The 16,239-nt window shown below is 40.4% G+C and overlaps 1 protein-coding gene across 1 annotated transcript in view; it reads right to left on the minus strand.

Moving 5' to 3' along the window:
• Positions 1–16,239, minus strand: part of FBXW8 (F-box and WD repeat domain containing 8) — a 132,013-nt gene that overhangs the window by 28,991 nt on the left and 86,783 nt on the right. Inside the window, 2 exon segments of the mRNA XM_084994201.1 lie at positions 9,834–10,040; positions 13,256–13,452. Coding sequence (XP_084850327.1) covers positions 9,834–10,040; positions 13,256–13,452 — 404 coding nt within the window.

Genomic DNA, 16,239 nt, shown 5'->3' on the forward strand with positions numbered 1-16,239 from the left:
TTGGACTTCCCCCTTGCCCGGGCTTTTCTGATGAACTCTGACCTGACCTGAAAGCTAGTGGGGATAGGGAGGTGAAAGAGGAGCCTAGTAAGTCCTGAGCACCAGCCATGAACACATTACCTAGTTTTCACAGTTATTCTTCCGTTTCCAAATGGGAAACCCGAAGCATGTAAGCAACTTGCCTAAGGTTTGTCTGACTCCAAAACCCTTTCTCAGTCCCCAATGGTTCTATCCCTACTTAACTTAGGTGAAAATACTTTTCCCTGTATTCACTTTCTGTAATTTCATCACTACCTCCCAGGAGTGGTTCAGGATCTCTAGAGATTCTAAAGCACTCTTAGCTTCTACAAGCAGTGGCAGTGTTCCAAGAAATGCTTTCTGCAGAATCACCCTTCGTGGTTATAGAGACTATCAGGCCTGGTCTTCAAAGGTCTCTAAGTCAGATACATGTCTTGTGGAGTCCTAGGGCTCTATGTAGCCACTTCAGGGTTTTCACAACATGTGAGGAGAATTTCATCTATTATTATTCACTATTAATAGTACACTAACAATCAATTATTGATACTATTTTAATGATATTTTAATAATAAAACATTTATTATTATCCAGTTTTCATCTGTGTATTTACCTGTATAATTTTTCATTACTTTGGAATTGAGAAAATCCACCATGAAGGTCTCCCTATGACCTCATGTCCCTCTGAACATGAAGGAAACCACCTCTGTATTGCTAAGCTGCCGTTGAAGCCCACAAGGTGGCTAGCCCTGAAGCAGGTGTCACATCTGAGTCATCCCTGTTTCCAGCACCAGTCAGAAATCCAGCGTATCTGTTCAGAAAGTAGTCATTAACAATGACAGCAACCTAAGCAACAAAAATGGACCCTTTTGGTATTCACATCAACCAATAACCCAGAAAACTGATCTCTAAGAACTACTTTTTTTTTTCTTTTTATGGCTGCACCTGCAGCATATGGAAGTTCCTAGGCTAGGGGTTGAATTGGAGCTGCAGCTGAAGCCTACACCACAGCCACACCAGATTTGAGCCATGTCTGCAACCTATACAGCAGCTTGCAGCAATACTGGATCCTTAACCCACTGAGTGAGGCCAGGGATCAAACCCACATCCTCATGTTCTTAACCGGCCACAATAGGAACTCCACTGCTATTTTCTTAAACTTCTCCAAGAAAAAAGTAAGTAAATATGAAAAATGTTAAAGGTTTAATGGGAAAGTGAAAAGGAAATGAGACATTTATTTACTTGGTGAACTTTAAATTTTAAATAATTCATCCTGCTTGTTAAAAAGAAGTTTTTAGTTCTTCTCTGGAATGGCCTTGAACAAAAGAAACAACGGATTTCATATTTTGGTGTAGGTGTGGGAGAATGGGGCCAGAATCCAAGAGCATTGCATTGGATTCCAAAGGTTCTCCCAGGCGGGTATTTCAACTTGTGACAGTGCAAGTAACCAGTCAAGAGCCATTTTACAACCATGTATAGGGAATGATTATCCTAAAAGACATTATTAGCAAGTATTTTCCAGCGTGATGTAAGCTGAGGCAGTAGCACCAAGCCAGCGTCCTTGTTAAGCACTCCCCAGCCTTCTGGATGACTTCACTCATGTCCCCCTCATTAGAATGCACTCCATGTGCTGCTTAATATAGTCTGCCACCGAATGCCAAGTATTTCAGGACTAAATTAGGAAGTATGTCTACATATACAGAATGACGCTAAGAGCTGCAAGTGGGTCTGTCTCTCCCTTTATGAGGCATGAAGCTCATGGGCGACATAATGCTCTTAAATGAGGCAATTCTATCTTCTAACCCTCCACCTCTGAGAGCAAAATTTATTCAGGCAGCAAAAGAATTAATAAAGATGATACGGTACCATAAAAATGTTTTCATAGATGGAAGTATTTTTGAAAGATTCAGGAAATGAAACATAAAAACACATTTTAAAGAGGTGTTTGGGCACAGACAGACAGCCACATTAACAGAGTTGACACTGATCTCTGCCAGAGTAACTACTATCACATTTGTTTTCTTTTACCATCACATGCAACTTAGCAATGACTACCTTTAAGATCATTTACGCCACTGAAGTCTAAGAACCCAAGAAAATGCAACGTCAAAACAAGAATCCATTTTCATCTAAAAGTAAAAGGCCTTCAAGAAGTCTTTCTTACCACACACCTCTTTGACCAACAAGACATTGATGAAAAAGCGCCAAACAAGTTCCTGCCCAATCATTCCTCCCAGTGATAAGCATGGCCCTAAGAAGGTCCTATTAGAGAAATGACAGTAAAGCAATGGATTCCTCAACTCATTTCAGAAACCCTCAGCTCCCCAGCAGCCTCCAGGGATTGATCAGCTTGATATGACTACACAGGTAAAAGAAGTTTAAATCACTAAATCACTTAAACAATCAAGGAATGTGGGTGTTAGACAGCAGCCCAAAAAATAACCCTCCTCTTACAAAAAAAAAAAAAAAAAAAAAAAGACGCACGTAAACCTACTGTCTTTATAGAATCAAGGGTTCTCCCTCGAATGGTAGCAAACAAGCCAAGAAGGGGCATATATATCAGCACGTGATGTAGTTCTTTCCACCCTAATGGTGGTCTGATAGGGCTTCAGTCCCACTACATGGATTCTATGTGAAGCCACGTGATTCCAGATGAGGTCATCCTCAAAGGAGAGAGCTACAAAATAATTTAAAAGAAGGGCAACACCAGGGGATCTCTGTTTATTCCTCTGGCCTCATTTTGTTGTCATCTTTCTATAACGCCTATGAGAGAAAAGATGTTAAGGAATTGCTAGGAGAATGGGATGCACTGCCATCCATCCCTTTCTAAGGAACACCTTCTAAAGAGGGCAATATCTATTAAAATGATGAAGGCACAGACCCCTCAGGCCCAGCAAGTCTTTACTTTGAGGAACTAATCTTACAAATACATTCATATGGACCAAATGCTGTTCAGAGCAGCAAAGGACTGGAACCAATCTAGTAACCATCAATAGAGGGCAGGGTAGCCAGATGACTTAAGGTACAACTACAAGGTGCAATAACATAAAGTCACACACACACACACCCCCCAGGAAGTTCATGTCATAAGAAATGATGACATGATCTCCAAGAGATTTTGTTGCATGAAAAAGTAAGGTACAGGACAAAAATATAGTATTTCGCCATTTGCAATTTGTAGAGAGAGGGGACTGAGGGCCTGTGTGGATAATTTGCTTACATATGCATAAAATATCTCTGGAAGGATGCTCAAGAAACTGGCAACACTGACTGGGCTCTAGGAAAAGAAACTGGGTGGCAGGTTGAAAGTTGTGGAGCCATCCCACTGCACACCTCCCTTGTTGCATCTTTTGATTTCTGAATCAGGTGAATGTACTACCTAGTCAAAAAATACTTCTGTACTTTTCCCCCAAAATATGTTTAAAGATCTGCTCTTTTAAGAAAGAGTGAAAAAAGATAACAGCCATTTTTTCTATAACTTTATTTGACTTAAGGAAATTCTAGCAAACCTAGGTGTGGTCTCTAATTCTGGCCTCTGAAATCAAGAGTCTGGGATTCCCAGCACCATAGGCAAACCAAGATGTGCCAGAGTACTAACACTTTCTCTGACCCTTCCTACCAGAGCTGGAAATGACTAAACCAGCTATATTCACAAACCCTAAGATTAAATAGGTTGTTTCCATGGAAACAACCTAAATGTCCATCAACAGATAAATGAATTAAAAAGCCATAAAAAAGAACAAAATAATGCCATTTGGAGCAACATGGATGGAACTAGAGACTCTCATACTAAGTGAAGTAAGTCAGAAAGAGAAAGACAAATACCATATGATATCACTTATATCTGGAATTTAATATACTACACAAATGAACCTTTCCATAGAAAAGCAAATCATGGACACAGAGAACAGACTTGTGGTTGCCAAGGGGGAGGGGAAGGGAGTGGGATGGACTGGGAATTTGGGGTTAATAGATGCAAATTATTGCCTCTGGAATGGACAAGCAATGAGATCCTGCTGTATAGTACTGGGAGCTATTTCTAGTCACTTATGATGGAGCATGATAATGTGAGAAAAAGGAACGTGTATGTGTGACTGGGTCACCTTGTACAGTAGAAAATTAACTGAACACTAAAAACCAGCTGTAATGGAAAAAAGCCATTATTAAAAAAAGCATGTTTATTTTCATGGAAATCTTAAAATATGTATTTCATTCACCAACATTAAACTAGATTTAAAAAAAGATTAAGTAGAAAAGTCTCTGCTAAGTTACTTGGTTTCATTTCTGTAGAAAACTATGTTTATTAACAGGGCTAAGTTACTTGACAAATACCAGTTTGCTGAAATCTGTGCCTAATGCTGTTTTAATGCCCTAATGCCGGAACATGGCTGGTGCTCTGTAACACTCTGTGATGAAAACATGATAGGTTCGCTAGTAGGTATGTGAATGGGTGAGTCTGAACCATTGTTACTGATGCTCAGGCAGCTATGGTGCCTATAAAATGCTATTATGGTCATCACAGGCTACAAGAATATTTCCCAACTAAACAAAAATAACACTGCTGGAATACTTCTACAGGTCAGGGACATTTCAGTTCCTGACTAAAATTTCTCAATCAACATTTGGACTTCACTTTGTTTTTATCACAGCTGATCAATAACAGACTATAACTAACCTCTAGTTCTATAGCAGGTACCAACAAGGATAAACCACACTCTCTCTTTTCATAAAGACTTCATCTGAATCCATCCATCTGTATAAATCTAGATACACAGGCCAGAGGCACGGACATAAACCCCCACAAGGACGCTACTCCAGGCAAACTACTGCTAACAGTCTCACACCAACCTAATAAAATGTGCTGGGACATGTGCTGCCAGGCTGGAGATTGACAGAACCAAAGGCGTGACACTTACACGCAAAGTGACACGGAGCCTGAGCATGAGACTTTGAGAATTATGACACTACATTATGGATGGCAAAATGCTCCTCAAACCTTACAGAGCCACCCATGACATAGGCTTAAACTCACATAGAAATATTGGCTTTTCTGAGGAAGCAGAAAATTCATTAAGCACAGTCAGAGAGAAAGCCCTGCCTCTGCAAAAATAAGAAAAGTTTCATAGCCAAAACTTGGCTTCCCACACATTCGAGTGGGTGGTGTTCATGTTGGAAAAACACCTCAGAGTTACCACCAGCACTAGTAACAACAACCCATCCACCCACACAAGTGTTTGAAGGCTTGGTGGTGTACTCACAAAATATTTGGATAGCTAAACACTGCTGTCAGATTTCAAAGAGGCATTAAACACATTCTTGTGGCAAGTTTATTTCCACTCTTAATTTCAAAACACCAATGAAGAATACCCACTAACAAGTTATTGGGAACTATAAATTTTTAAAAATGAATATTCATCAAATTAATGTATGAATCAGCCAATTCTTATAATTAATGCTTTTTAATTGGGTTGGAAATTTTGAGAGGCATCCAAAAAAGCACCAACTTATGTCAATATCTAAAGGATGCTCCCAGTCTAATTTTGTGTGGAGCTATCCCTTTTATTTCTTTTTTGTTTGTTTTGCTTTATAGGGCCTCACCCATGGCATATGGAGGTTCCCAGGCTAGGGGTCTAGTCGGAGCTACAGCTGCTGGCCTATGCCAGAACCACAGCAACTCCAGATCCAAGCCATGTCTCTGATCTACATCACAGCTCACGGCAACACCAGATCCTTAACCCACTGAGCAAGGCCAGGGATTGAACCTGCGTCCTCATGAATACTACTCAGATTTGTTTCCGCTGCACTACAAGAGAACTCCTGAGCTATCCCTTTAACTGGTTTCTCAAGTATATCCATTACAATTGTATCATTGTAGACAGATCCATTGAGATAAGTCAAAGAGAAATAGAATCTGTCAGATGAAAAATTTATTAAAAATATGAAAAATTTAGGCATTCCCCTCATGGCTCAGTGGAAACGAATCTGATTAGTATCCATGAGGATGCAGGTTCAATCCTTAGCCTTGCTCAATGGGCTAAGGATCCAGCATTGCTGTGAGCTGTGGTGTAAGTTGCAGAGGTGGCTCGGATCTGGTATTGCTGTGGCTGTAGCAGAGGCTGGTGGCTGCAGCTCCGATTTGAGCACTAGCCTGGGAACCTCCATATGCCACAGGTGTGGCCCTAAAAAAACAAGAGAGAGAAAGAGAGAGAGAGAGAGAGAGAGAGAGAAAGAAAGAGAAAAAGAGAGAAAGAGAGAAAGAGAGAAAGAGAGAAAGAGAGAAAGAAAGAAAGAAAGAAAGAAAGAAAGAATTAAACTAGGCTGGTATTAAATAGAACTATTACCTCACTACACTGAGAATTCAAGAAATAAATGAGATAACCAAAACTTGAAAGTATAATGGGTGAAAAATTAGAAAACAAATAAATAGTCTCTCTTCTCTCAACAAATGGAAAAGAAAGTGTTTTCAAAGGCTGAGAAAGGAAACTGCTTTAGGAAACCAATTGCTGTCCCTTCCCCCCACTTCCTGGGAAGACAAAACACAGGCGTTATATCATCATAGACTTTCCAGCTAAATTATGCTGAACATGCTCCAGCAGAGCAGGCCAACTTGAGCACAGAAGGAGTCCCTTCTCACAGTGAGATTACAATAAACTGCATGTATTTTTTTTTTTTGATTTTTTAGGGTCACACCTGCAGAATATGGAGGCTCCCAGGCTAGGGGTCGATTCGGAGCTGTAGCCGCTGGCCTATGCCACAGCTCACAGCAACACCAGATCCTTAACCCACTGAGCAAGGCCAGGGATCAAACCTGTGTCCTCACAGATGCTAGTCGGGTTCATTTCCACTGAGCCACAATGGGAACTCCAAACTACATGTATTTTCTATAGCTTTAGCTATCTTCTTGATTGAAGAATATATCATCAATATATCATCCTGGAATGCAGGACGCAAAACCAGTGAACACCTAGATAGGTGAGATTTGACCTTACAGATGACTATACATAGTGGAAACAAGATGTAAAAACCACAGCCACAGGCTAGACTCAAACTATGAGTGGCAGAAAGAACAGGAAGTAAACTTTCCAGTGCCAGGCACTATGCTTAAAGATTACACACATGTTCTCATTTAATCCAACAATTCTATGAAGTAGGTACTGTCATGAACTTCCTTTTACTAATGAGGAAACTTAGGGATAAAGAGGGTTAAGCAACCTGTTTGAGGTCACACAGGGCAGTGGGTGGTAGGGCTGGGACTGGAGCATGGTAAGCACCTACAGCCTGGCTCTTTTCCAGTTCATGATGCTGCTGTGTGGAAAAGGGCCTCCTTCCTTAGGAGAAAAGTTTGTTGTCAGAGGAGCCACTGGTTCCTTCTCAAGGATTATCTCCACTACCAGCAGGGTCAAGAGCCAGCAAATTGGAGAGAAATCAAAACAAAACTTTTCTCTCTCTCCCCTGATTCCATGGGAAGAGAAAGAGTTCTGTAAATCAGCAATAAGACTAAGTACTTAGACTATAGTCAGAATAGTAAAATACTAACTAGTGATAAAATTGAGTCATTATGGAAACAATTTGAATTAAAAACCTGTCTCCCTGTTTCTAGCTCAAAGAGTATCGGAGGCACTTTTACCCACTGTAGAGAGAATGTAAATTTTGACGCAACCTTTTTAGAGAGCTATTTGTCAATATTCATCAAACCTCTGACAAAGCAATATTAATTGCTAGAAATTTATTCTAGCGATTTACAAATTGCAACATGCGTTATAGCACTGTCTACAATAGCCCAAATGGTGAAAGCAACCTAAATGCTCACCAGTGAGGGGACTGGTTACACAGACTGTGGGTTGTAAGCATCACTGGAATCCTAAGGAGAGGGAACTAACATGGACTGCTTTCCAAGGTATATAACTGAATAAAAACACTGGGCACAGAACAGTATGTATAGCATGATCTCATCTAAACAAAGATAGGTTTTTAGTGCATAAATGTGCACATATGCACTAAAATTTTCTAGATGGATATCTAAAAACTGTTAATAGTTTCTTCTATGGAGTAGGACTTTGGGAAGGAAAGAGAAAGAAAAGAATAATCATTTTATATCATCCTGAATTACTTGACTTTTTTAAAACCTCACTGATATATATATATATATATTGCCTGAACAGATCTTTTAAAAACATATCAGTGAACGGAAATCTCCTACACTGTTGGTGGGAATGTAAATTGGTACAACCACTGGGGAAAACAGTATGGAGGTTCCTTAAAAAACTAAAAATAGAGAAATAGAGTTGCTATATAATCCAGCAATCCTATTCCTGGGCATATATCTGGACAAAACTACAAAAAAAGATAATGCACCCCAATGTTCACAGCAGCACTAGTTATAATAGCCAAGACATGGAAACAACCTAAATGCCCACTGACAGAGCAATGGATAAAGAACATGTGGTACATACATACAAAGGAATATTACTCAGCCATAAAAAAGCATGGAATAGGAGTTCACACTGTGGCACAATGGGATCAGCAGTATCTCTGGAGTGCTGGGATGCAGGTTCAATCCCCAGCCTGGCATGGTGAGTTAAAGATCTGGTGTTGCCATGTAGGTCACAACTGTGGCTCAGATCTGATCCCTGGCCGGAGAACTCCATATGCCATGGGTAGGCCCCCCCCCCCCACTCAAAAAAAAGCATGAAATAATGCCACTTGCAACAATATGGATAGATCTAGAGATTATTATATTAAGTCAGAGAAAGAAAAATATCACATGAGATCACTTATATGTGGAATCTAATAAAAATGATACAAAAGAACTTATCTATAAAACAGAAACAGGAGTTTCCTGCTGTGGCACAATGAGTTAATAATTGAACTGCAGTGGCTCAGGTCACCACAAAGGCATGGGTTTAATACCCAACCCAGTGCAGTGGGTTAAAAGGATCTGGCATTGCTGCAGCTGCAGTGTGAGTTGGAAGTGTACCTCAGATTTGATCCCTGGCCCAGGAATTCCATATGCTACGGGACAGCCAAAAAAAGGAAAAAAAGTTTCTGGTGTTGTCTTAGCCACAGCACAGCTATGGGGTAGATTCTATCCCTGGCCCCAGAACTTTCATATGCTGCAGGTATGGCCATAAAAAATTAATAATAATATGGGAGTTCCCATCATGGCACAGTGGAAATGAATCTGATTAGGAACCATGAGGTTGCAGGTTCTATCCCTGGCCTCGCTCAGTGGGTCAACGATATGGTGTTGCTGTGAGCTGTGGTATAGGTCACAGACACGGCTCAGATCTGGCATTGCTGTGGCTGTGGCGTAGGCCAGTGGCTACAGCTCCAATTAGACCCTTAGCCTGGGAACCTCCATATGCCGCAGATGCGGCCCTAAAAAGACGAAAAGACAAAAAAAAATTAATAATAATAAAATAAAGTAAAACAAACTCACAGACTTTGAAATCAAACTTAGGGTTACCAAGGGGGAAATCATGGCAGGGGGAAGGATAAACTGGGATGATGGGATTAACACATACACACTATTATATAAAATAGATAACTAACAAGGACCTACTGTACAGCACAAGGAGGTCTACTCATTGTTCTGTAATAACCTAAATGGGAAAAAAAAGAATGGATATATGTATATGTAGAACTGATTCACTTTGCTGTAAATGTGAAGCTAACAACATTATAATCAACTATACCCTGATCAACTTAAATATATACAGATACACATACATATCAGTGAGCTTTAATTTTTAAATTGCCTTCTAAAACAGGAAATCTATGCTCTTTTTTGTTAATTGTATATCCTGCTATTTTTGTACCTTGTTTCCTTCATACAACCATGCCAGAAACTTCACTCCAAAAGCAGCCTGGTTGGCTGAGACATCTAGACATGTGACAGGATGGCCACGGCCGGAATAGAGGGTTCTGGCAGAGTCTTCAGCTTTTAGCAGGTATACCAGATCTTCAGCAGTGGCTACTGCCACAGGGTACCTTCCAGTATCTGGAACTATTTCAAGGCAGTCAACCTGTTAAAGGATGAGAATCATTTACTCCTTCAGGTCTCACCTACAATTCATCCTTGGTCCAAAATACACAATTCCTCCTACACATCAATGAGAGGACCAGCAATCCAAAAGAAAAAGACAGGCCAAGGGCTAGTTCACAGGAGGCAAAACATAGTACTTATACAAATGAAAAGATGCGCATCATAAAAGAAACACAATATACTCCTAATAAGAGAAATACATCACCTGTTATATTAGTAAAGATCAACTAGTCTGATCAGACAGTGGCTAGAAGTAGAGGGGGAACAACCATGTTTATGGATCCCACTTACAGTTGGTAGGATGTAAGCTGGTTCAACGTCTATGGAGGGAAATTCGAGAACAGTTATCACAACGCCAAAGGCACATATGTGCTAACCCAGGAAATCACTTCTAGGAATTTATTTACAAGTAAACTCACATTTATGCAAAATGACTGTGTACAATTTTATCTGCTGTAGGCACTGTTTGGCCATAGCTAAAAACTGGAAAACCCTGAAAATGCATTACTAAGGGACTAGTTAAATAACTTACAATACATCTATGTACCGGAGTACCATGAGGTCATAGGGAAAAAGGACAAAGACATTCTTTACAAACTCATACAAATGGGATCATTTCTAAGATAAATCTGGGGTGGGGGGTAGCAGGGAAGCAAAGTAACAAGATTCACAGTGTGCTAATGTGTGTAAAGGTGGGGAAGAGAAAGCCTATGATATACATGGCTTGTATGTGCATAAATCTAACAATGGCTGCCTTCGGGGAGGGAAATGAGTTGTGGGATGGAGTGGAAGGGAGATTCTCACTGTAAATCTTATTGTGCCTTTTAAATTATGGAACACGGGGCTATAATAACTATTCAAAAATAAAAGTTTTTATTTCTTCACAAGAATCTGAACAACACATTTCACTCAGTTCCAAATTAGCCAAAAGCACATTTTAATGTTTGTGCAAATACCAAAAATGTGTTGCTAAAAGGTTAGAAGTGTGAGTTAGCTGCTTTCTCCTGGATTCAATGTCATCCCAGGGTAGGAAGACCACTGCAAGCATTTTTATGCCACCTCAATGCTCCTGGCTGCATCACTGCTACCATTTTCTCTAATCTGCATGGGTATGGGGAGCTTCCTTTAAGAATAATTTGCTTTCCTATATTCATAAATGGCATGCTCCCTCTGAGTACAGTTTACATCAGTTTTCATCTCCCTGAGTAAATTCTGAGAGTACAAAAGTGGAAGGTGAACCACCTACATGATTATGAAAATCCACAGTGTAAAAGGACAGAGTTGCCCTGACAAGAAGCCAAATGAGTTCAAAAGGCCTGAATCCTGGGAACTGGCCCCAGGCACTTGAGGGAGTAAAACATCTGGGTGACTCTGCTAATCCTCAGGCCTGACAGTGTGAATGACGGCCCCACATTCCCAGCTGAGGGTCCATCACAAAGGAGGCTGTTCTAGCACAGTATAACAAACTGGGAACATAGCCATTGTGATGCAGGGAGCCTATCTGAGGAAGACAAAGATGGCCCAGCAATCCAGACCCGGGGAGGGGGGGTGTGCTTTATTCAAAGAAAGTGCATTCTATGGCAACCCTCATCCAGGGTGAGAAATAATACATAAAAAGTATTATAACACATGCCTCCAGCAATGGCTGTTTGATTCCCCCCTGTCCTATCCTAAAAATCATTTCTTACTTTCCTAAAATCAACATTCTCCATCTAGCCATTTAATTTCACCTTCGTGTTGGATTTCTGACAGACCTAGAGGTTCAGCCTGACTATGGCTGTGCCATTTGCTGGGAACTGTAACGTACTTCAAAAAGCTTCCAGGCTGTGCCAGGATGCCCCCTTATTGCCAAGGCCGGATTTGCACTTTCTGGAGGGACTCACATCTTAATTGTCTGAGCTCATATAATTAGTGATCTACAGTGTTCTTTAGTCAGAGACCAAATAACGAGCACTATGTAGTTTTGAGAACAAACAGATGTATGGTACTTTCACATTTTTCTAATAAAACCCCAAGATGAGATGACAGCATCAGGCAGTTTTGAGGAACACTACATCCGAACAGCAGAGACTGATCATTAAGGGGCAAGCAGCTTACGGGGGTGAAGTAGTGATGCCGTGGCTTTTTAGCTATTCATGTCTAACAAGATTTCCACCCCGGGAAAAGGGAGAGGAACAGGATTTGTCCCAGATCAAGCCGTCAATTTATTATTCACTGTTTGCTTTCTGTTCACTGTCCTTCTAGTGCCAAAATCAAGTTTGCTTTAAATTAAACCCAGATTCAGCACAGATTTGAGCTCTTCCTTCTTACCACCAAATCATCTCCCACCACACAAATGTAGAGGCTCTCATACAACTGAACTCAGAAATAGGCAAAGTTCCCATCGTGGCGCAGCAGAAATGAATCCAACTAGGATCCATGAGGTTGCGCGTTTGATCCCTGGCCTCGCTCAGTGGGTTACGGATCCGGCGTTGCCGTGAGCTGTGGTGTAGGTTGCAGATGAGGCTTAGATCTGGCGTGGCTGTGGCTCTGGCATAGGCCAGCAACAGCAGCTCCAACTGGACTCCTAGCCTGGGAACCTCCATAGGCCGCAGTTGTGGCCCTAAAAAGACAAAAGACGAAAAAAAATGAAATAAAAAAAAAAAAAGAAAGAAATAGGCTCTACATAAAGAACTCTTAAAGTTGACGGTGCTTCCTACGGCTACCTGATTAACGCTGACTTAAACCTATTTCCATTCAAGAATTACTCTTAATGCCAGGTGAGAAATCTTCAGATGGAGAAAGTAGAGGATGGAAAACTTCTTTTCCACATGGCTTGGATGGCACCACTGAACTCATTTTCACTTGTGTATCAGGCCAGATGCCGATCCCAGGTTTCTAGGGATGAATGTCCTATTAATGTGAAGGAGGCTCAGGACCACGGTGCCAAGAAACTCCAGCCCCAATGTCAGCCCTGAGGTCAGAATCACAGCTTCTTACCTGGGGCAAGTTAATCCACTTCTCTAAGCCGCTACTGGCTTCATGGTAAATGGGAAAAATAAAACTACCTATTTTTAAGACTGTTATGAGACTTAAGGATATAAGGCCCTCAGGACATCCTGAGTGAAGTAACACTGCCAATATCATTACTATTCATGTATATCAGACCCAGAGGCTTTAAGAATGAAAAATAAAATAACCAGAAAAAAAGCTCACCAGTTTCTGAACTTCAAATTCTGCAGCTATTTGCCAATATCCCTCCTCATTGGGGCATAACATTATGACATCAAAAGCAGAAGCTGTGGCAACAGTTGCATCTTCCTGGCTGAGGGCTAGTGCTTGTAGTCTTTCTTCATGCTCAAAATGATGAATAGGATACTTTCCAGTCCTTAGATCCCAAATATTAAGAAATCCTATGTTTTAAAAAAAAAGATTCAATAAGGAAAAAAGCAACTGAAAAGTGAGCAAAGGAGTTCCTGCTGTGGCTCAGCAGGTTAGAACTCGACTAGTATTCATAAGGATGCAGGTTGCATCCCTAGCCTCACTCAGTGGACTAAGGATCTGGCATTGCTTCAAGCCATGGCATAGGTCACAGATGTGGTTTGGATCTAGCATTGCTGTGGCTGTGGCATAGGCCAGCAGCTGCAGCTTCAATTCGACCCCTAGCTGGGTAATGTCCATATGCTGCAGGTGTGGCCCTAAAAAGAAAAAAAAGTGAGCAAAGGACATGAACATGCTCTTCATAGAAAAGAAATGCAGTTGATATACACAAAATTTTTTTAAATGTGAAAATTCGCTCAGAAAAATACAAATAAAAACTATAATAGGATACCATTTTTCATCAAATTGATAAATACAAAACATTTCATAAAACACTTTGCTGTGGATATGGGGAAACAGGCTTTCTCTTAAATTGTTGATAGGAATGTGAACTATCTCACCCAACTCTGGAGGCAACTTGATAATATATTTCATAATATTTACCAAATTAAGACTGTATATCACACAGTCACTACAGTGTTTTTAATTCTGTCAAAAGATTGTAAGCTACTAAATGTGCACCTAGAGAGGTACTTAAATACTAGTATCTCCCTGGTTTTTAATTTAAATAAAATGAGTAATTTAAAAAGTCAGCCTTATAGATAGGCTATATAAATTTATCAACAAAATACACCGTTAAGAGAAAAAAGTAAAGGAAAGAATAGTGGCATAGTATGCTAGGTTACTTGTGTGTTTTAAAAAACGTACACACAAACACACACACAAATATATACATAGACTATCCCAGAAGGATACATAAGAAACTTTAACAATGACTATCCTCTAAGGAAAGAAGCAGGGAAAAGGGACAAGTGTAGAAGAAAAATTTACTGTACACCTCCTTGTATATTCTGAAATTTTTTTTCCCAAAATTATATTTGCCAAAAAGATAACTTTTTTTTCTTTTTTTTTTTATGGCTGCACCCACAGAATATGGAAGATGGAATTTCTCCAGCCAGGGACTGAATCCAAGACACAGCTGCGACCTATGTGGCAGCTGCAGCAACAATGTATCCTTTTAACCTGCTGCACTAGGCCAAGGATTGAAGCCACATCTCTGCAGTGACCCAAGCCGATGCAGTTGGATTCTCAACCCACTGTGCCACAGTAGGAACTCCCTAGAAGATAAATTTTTAAAAAATGTTTTTATGAGGGAGCTCCCTTTGTGGCTCAGTTGGTTAAGTTGTGTCCATGAGGATGAAGGTTCAATCCCTGGCCTTGCTCAGTGGGTTGGGGATCCAGTGTTGGCACAAGCTGTGGTGTGGACTGCAGGTTGCAGATGTGGCTTGGATCTGGTGTTGCTGTGGCTGAGGCATAGGCTGGCAGCTGCAGCTCCAATTTGACCACTAGCCTGAGAACTTCGTATGCCACAGGTGCAGCTATAAAAAGAAAAAAAAAAAGCTTTTATGAGAGAGATGTAAGAAGAATGGGAGGGTATAATTAATTGCTGGGTAGTTTGAACATATGGAGTCATTAATTCATTATATTTGTCCATTTATGCAGCAAATAATTTTTTAAGTTTGTTTAAATATAATTGACACATATTACATAAGCCTAAGGTATGCAACAAAATGACTTGATTACCACAATAAGTTAACATTACCTCATGTGGTTACAAATATCTTTTTCCTTATGAGAAATTTTAAGATCTACTCTCTCAGCAACTTTCAAACATACAACAAAGTATTATTAGCTATTATATTCCGAGGACTTATTTATCTTATAACTGTGTAAGTTTGTCTTTTTTTTTTTTTTGCTTTTTTAGGGCCACATCTGCGGCATATGAAAGTTCCCATGCTAGGGGTCAAATCAGAGCTGCAGCTGCCAGCCTACATCACAGCAACTCCAGATCCAAGCCGTACCTGCAACGTACACCCCAGCTCACAGCAATGCCAGATCCTTAACCCACTGAGCAAGGCCAGAGATCAAACCCTCATCCTCATGGATATTAGTTGAGTTTGTAACCCAATGAACCACAACAGGAACCTGATTCCCTCCCTGGCCCGTTATTTTTTTTTTTTTTACTGAACTGAATAGTATTCCACATTTTCTTTATCTACTCATTTTTCAATGGACACTTAGGTTGTTTCTATGTCTTGGCTACTGTGAGTAATGCCTCAATGAAAACAAGGGTGCAAATCTCTCTTCAACATAGTCATTTTGTTTCCTTCAGATATATACCCAGAAGGGGAATTGCTGGATCACATCACAGTTCCACTGTTAATTTTTTGAGAAACAGCCATACTGTTTTCCATAATGGCTGTACCAATTTACACGCCTACCAACAGTGTATAAGGCTCCCCATTTTTTTCTTTGATGAGAGCCATTCTAACAAGTGAAGTAACATGCAACAAATTATTAGTGACCACCTGTTACATGCCAGGCATTGACCTAGATGCTAGGAACATCTGAAAACAACCATTAACCTACATTCTAAGAGGTTCTTATAAGTATTTTATATCCTTCCTTGCCAACATCTTCTTCTAGCACAGTTAGCAAAGGTGCTTTATTGTGCATAGTTTAAAATGAGAGCTTGACTATCTCAGACTTGCTAAAAACCTTGATTTACCCACATACTATTCACCCTTCTCCCCAGCCCCTTGAATGCTGCTCCCCAGCTGAATTTCTCTTACACACACCGGCCATGTCTCTACCCTTCT

Source organism: Sus scrofa, chromosome 14 (assembly GCF_054392235.1).
Source record: "Sus scrofa isolate SSC_HxYL_T2T_F1_AM1 chromosome 14, Sscrofa_HxYL_maternal_Yorkshire_Landrace_v2.0, whole genome shotgun sequence".
NCBI classification, from domain to species: Eukaryota; Metazoa; Chordata; class Mammalia; order Artiodactyla; family Suidae; genus Sus; species Sus scrofa.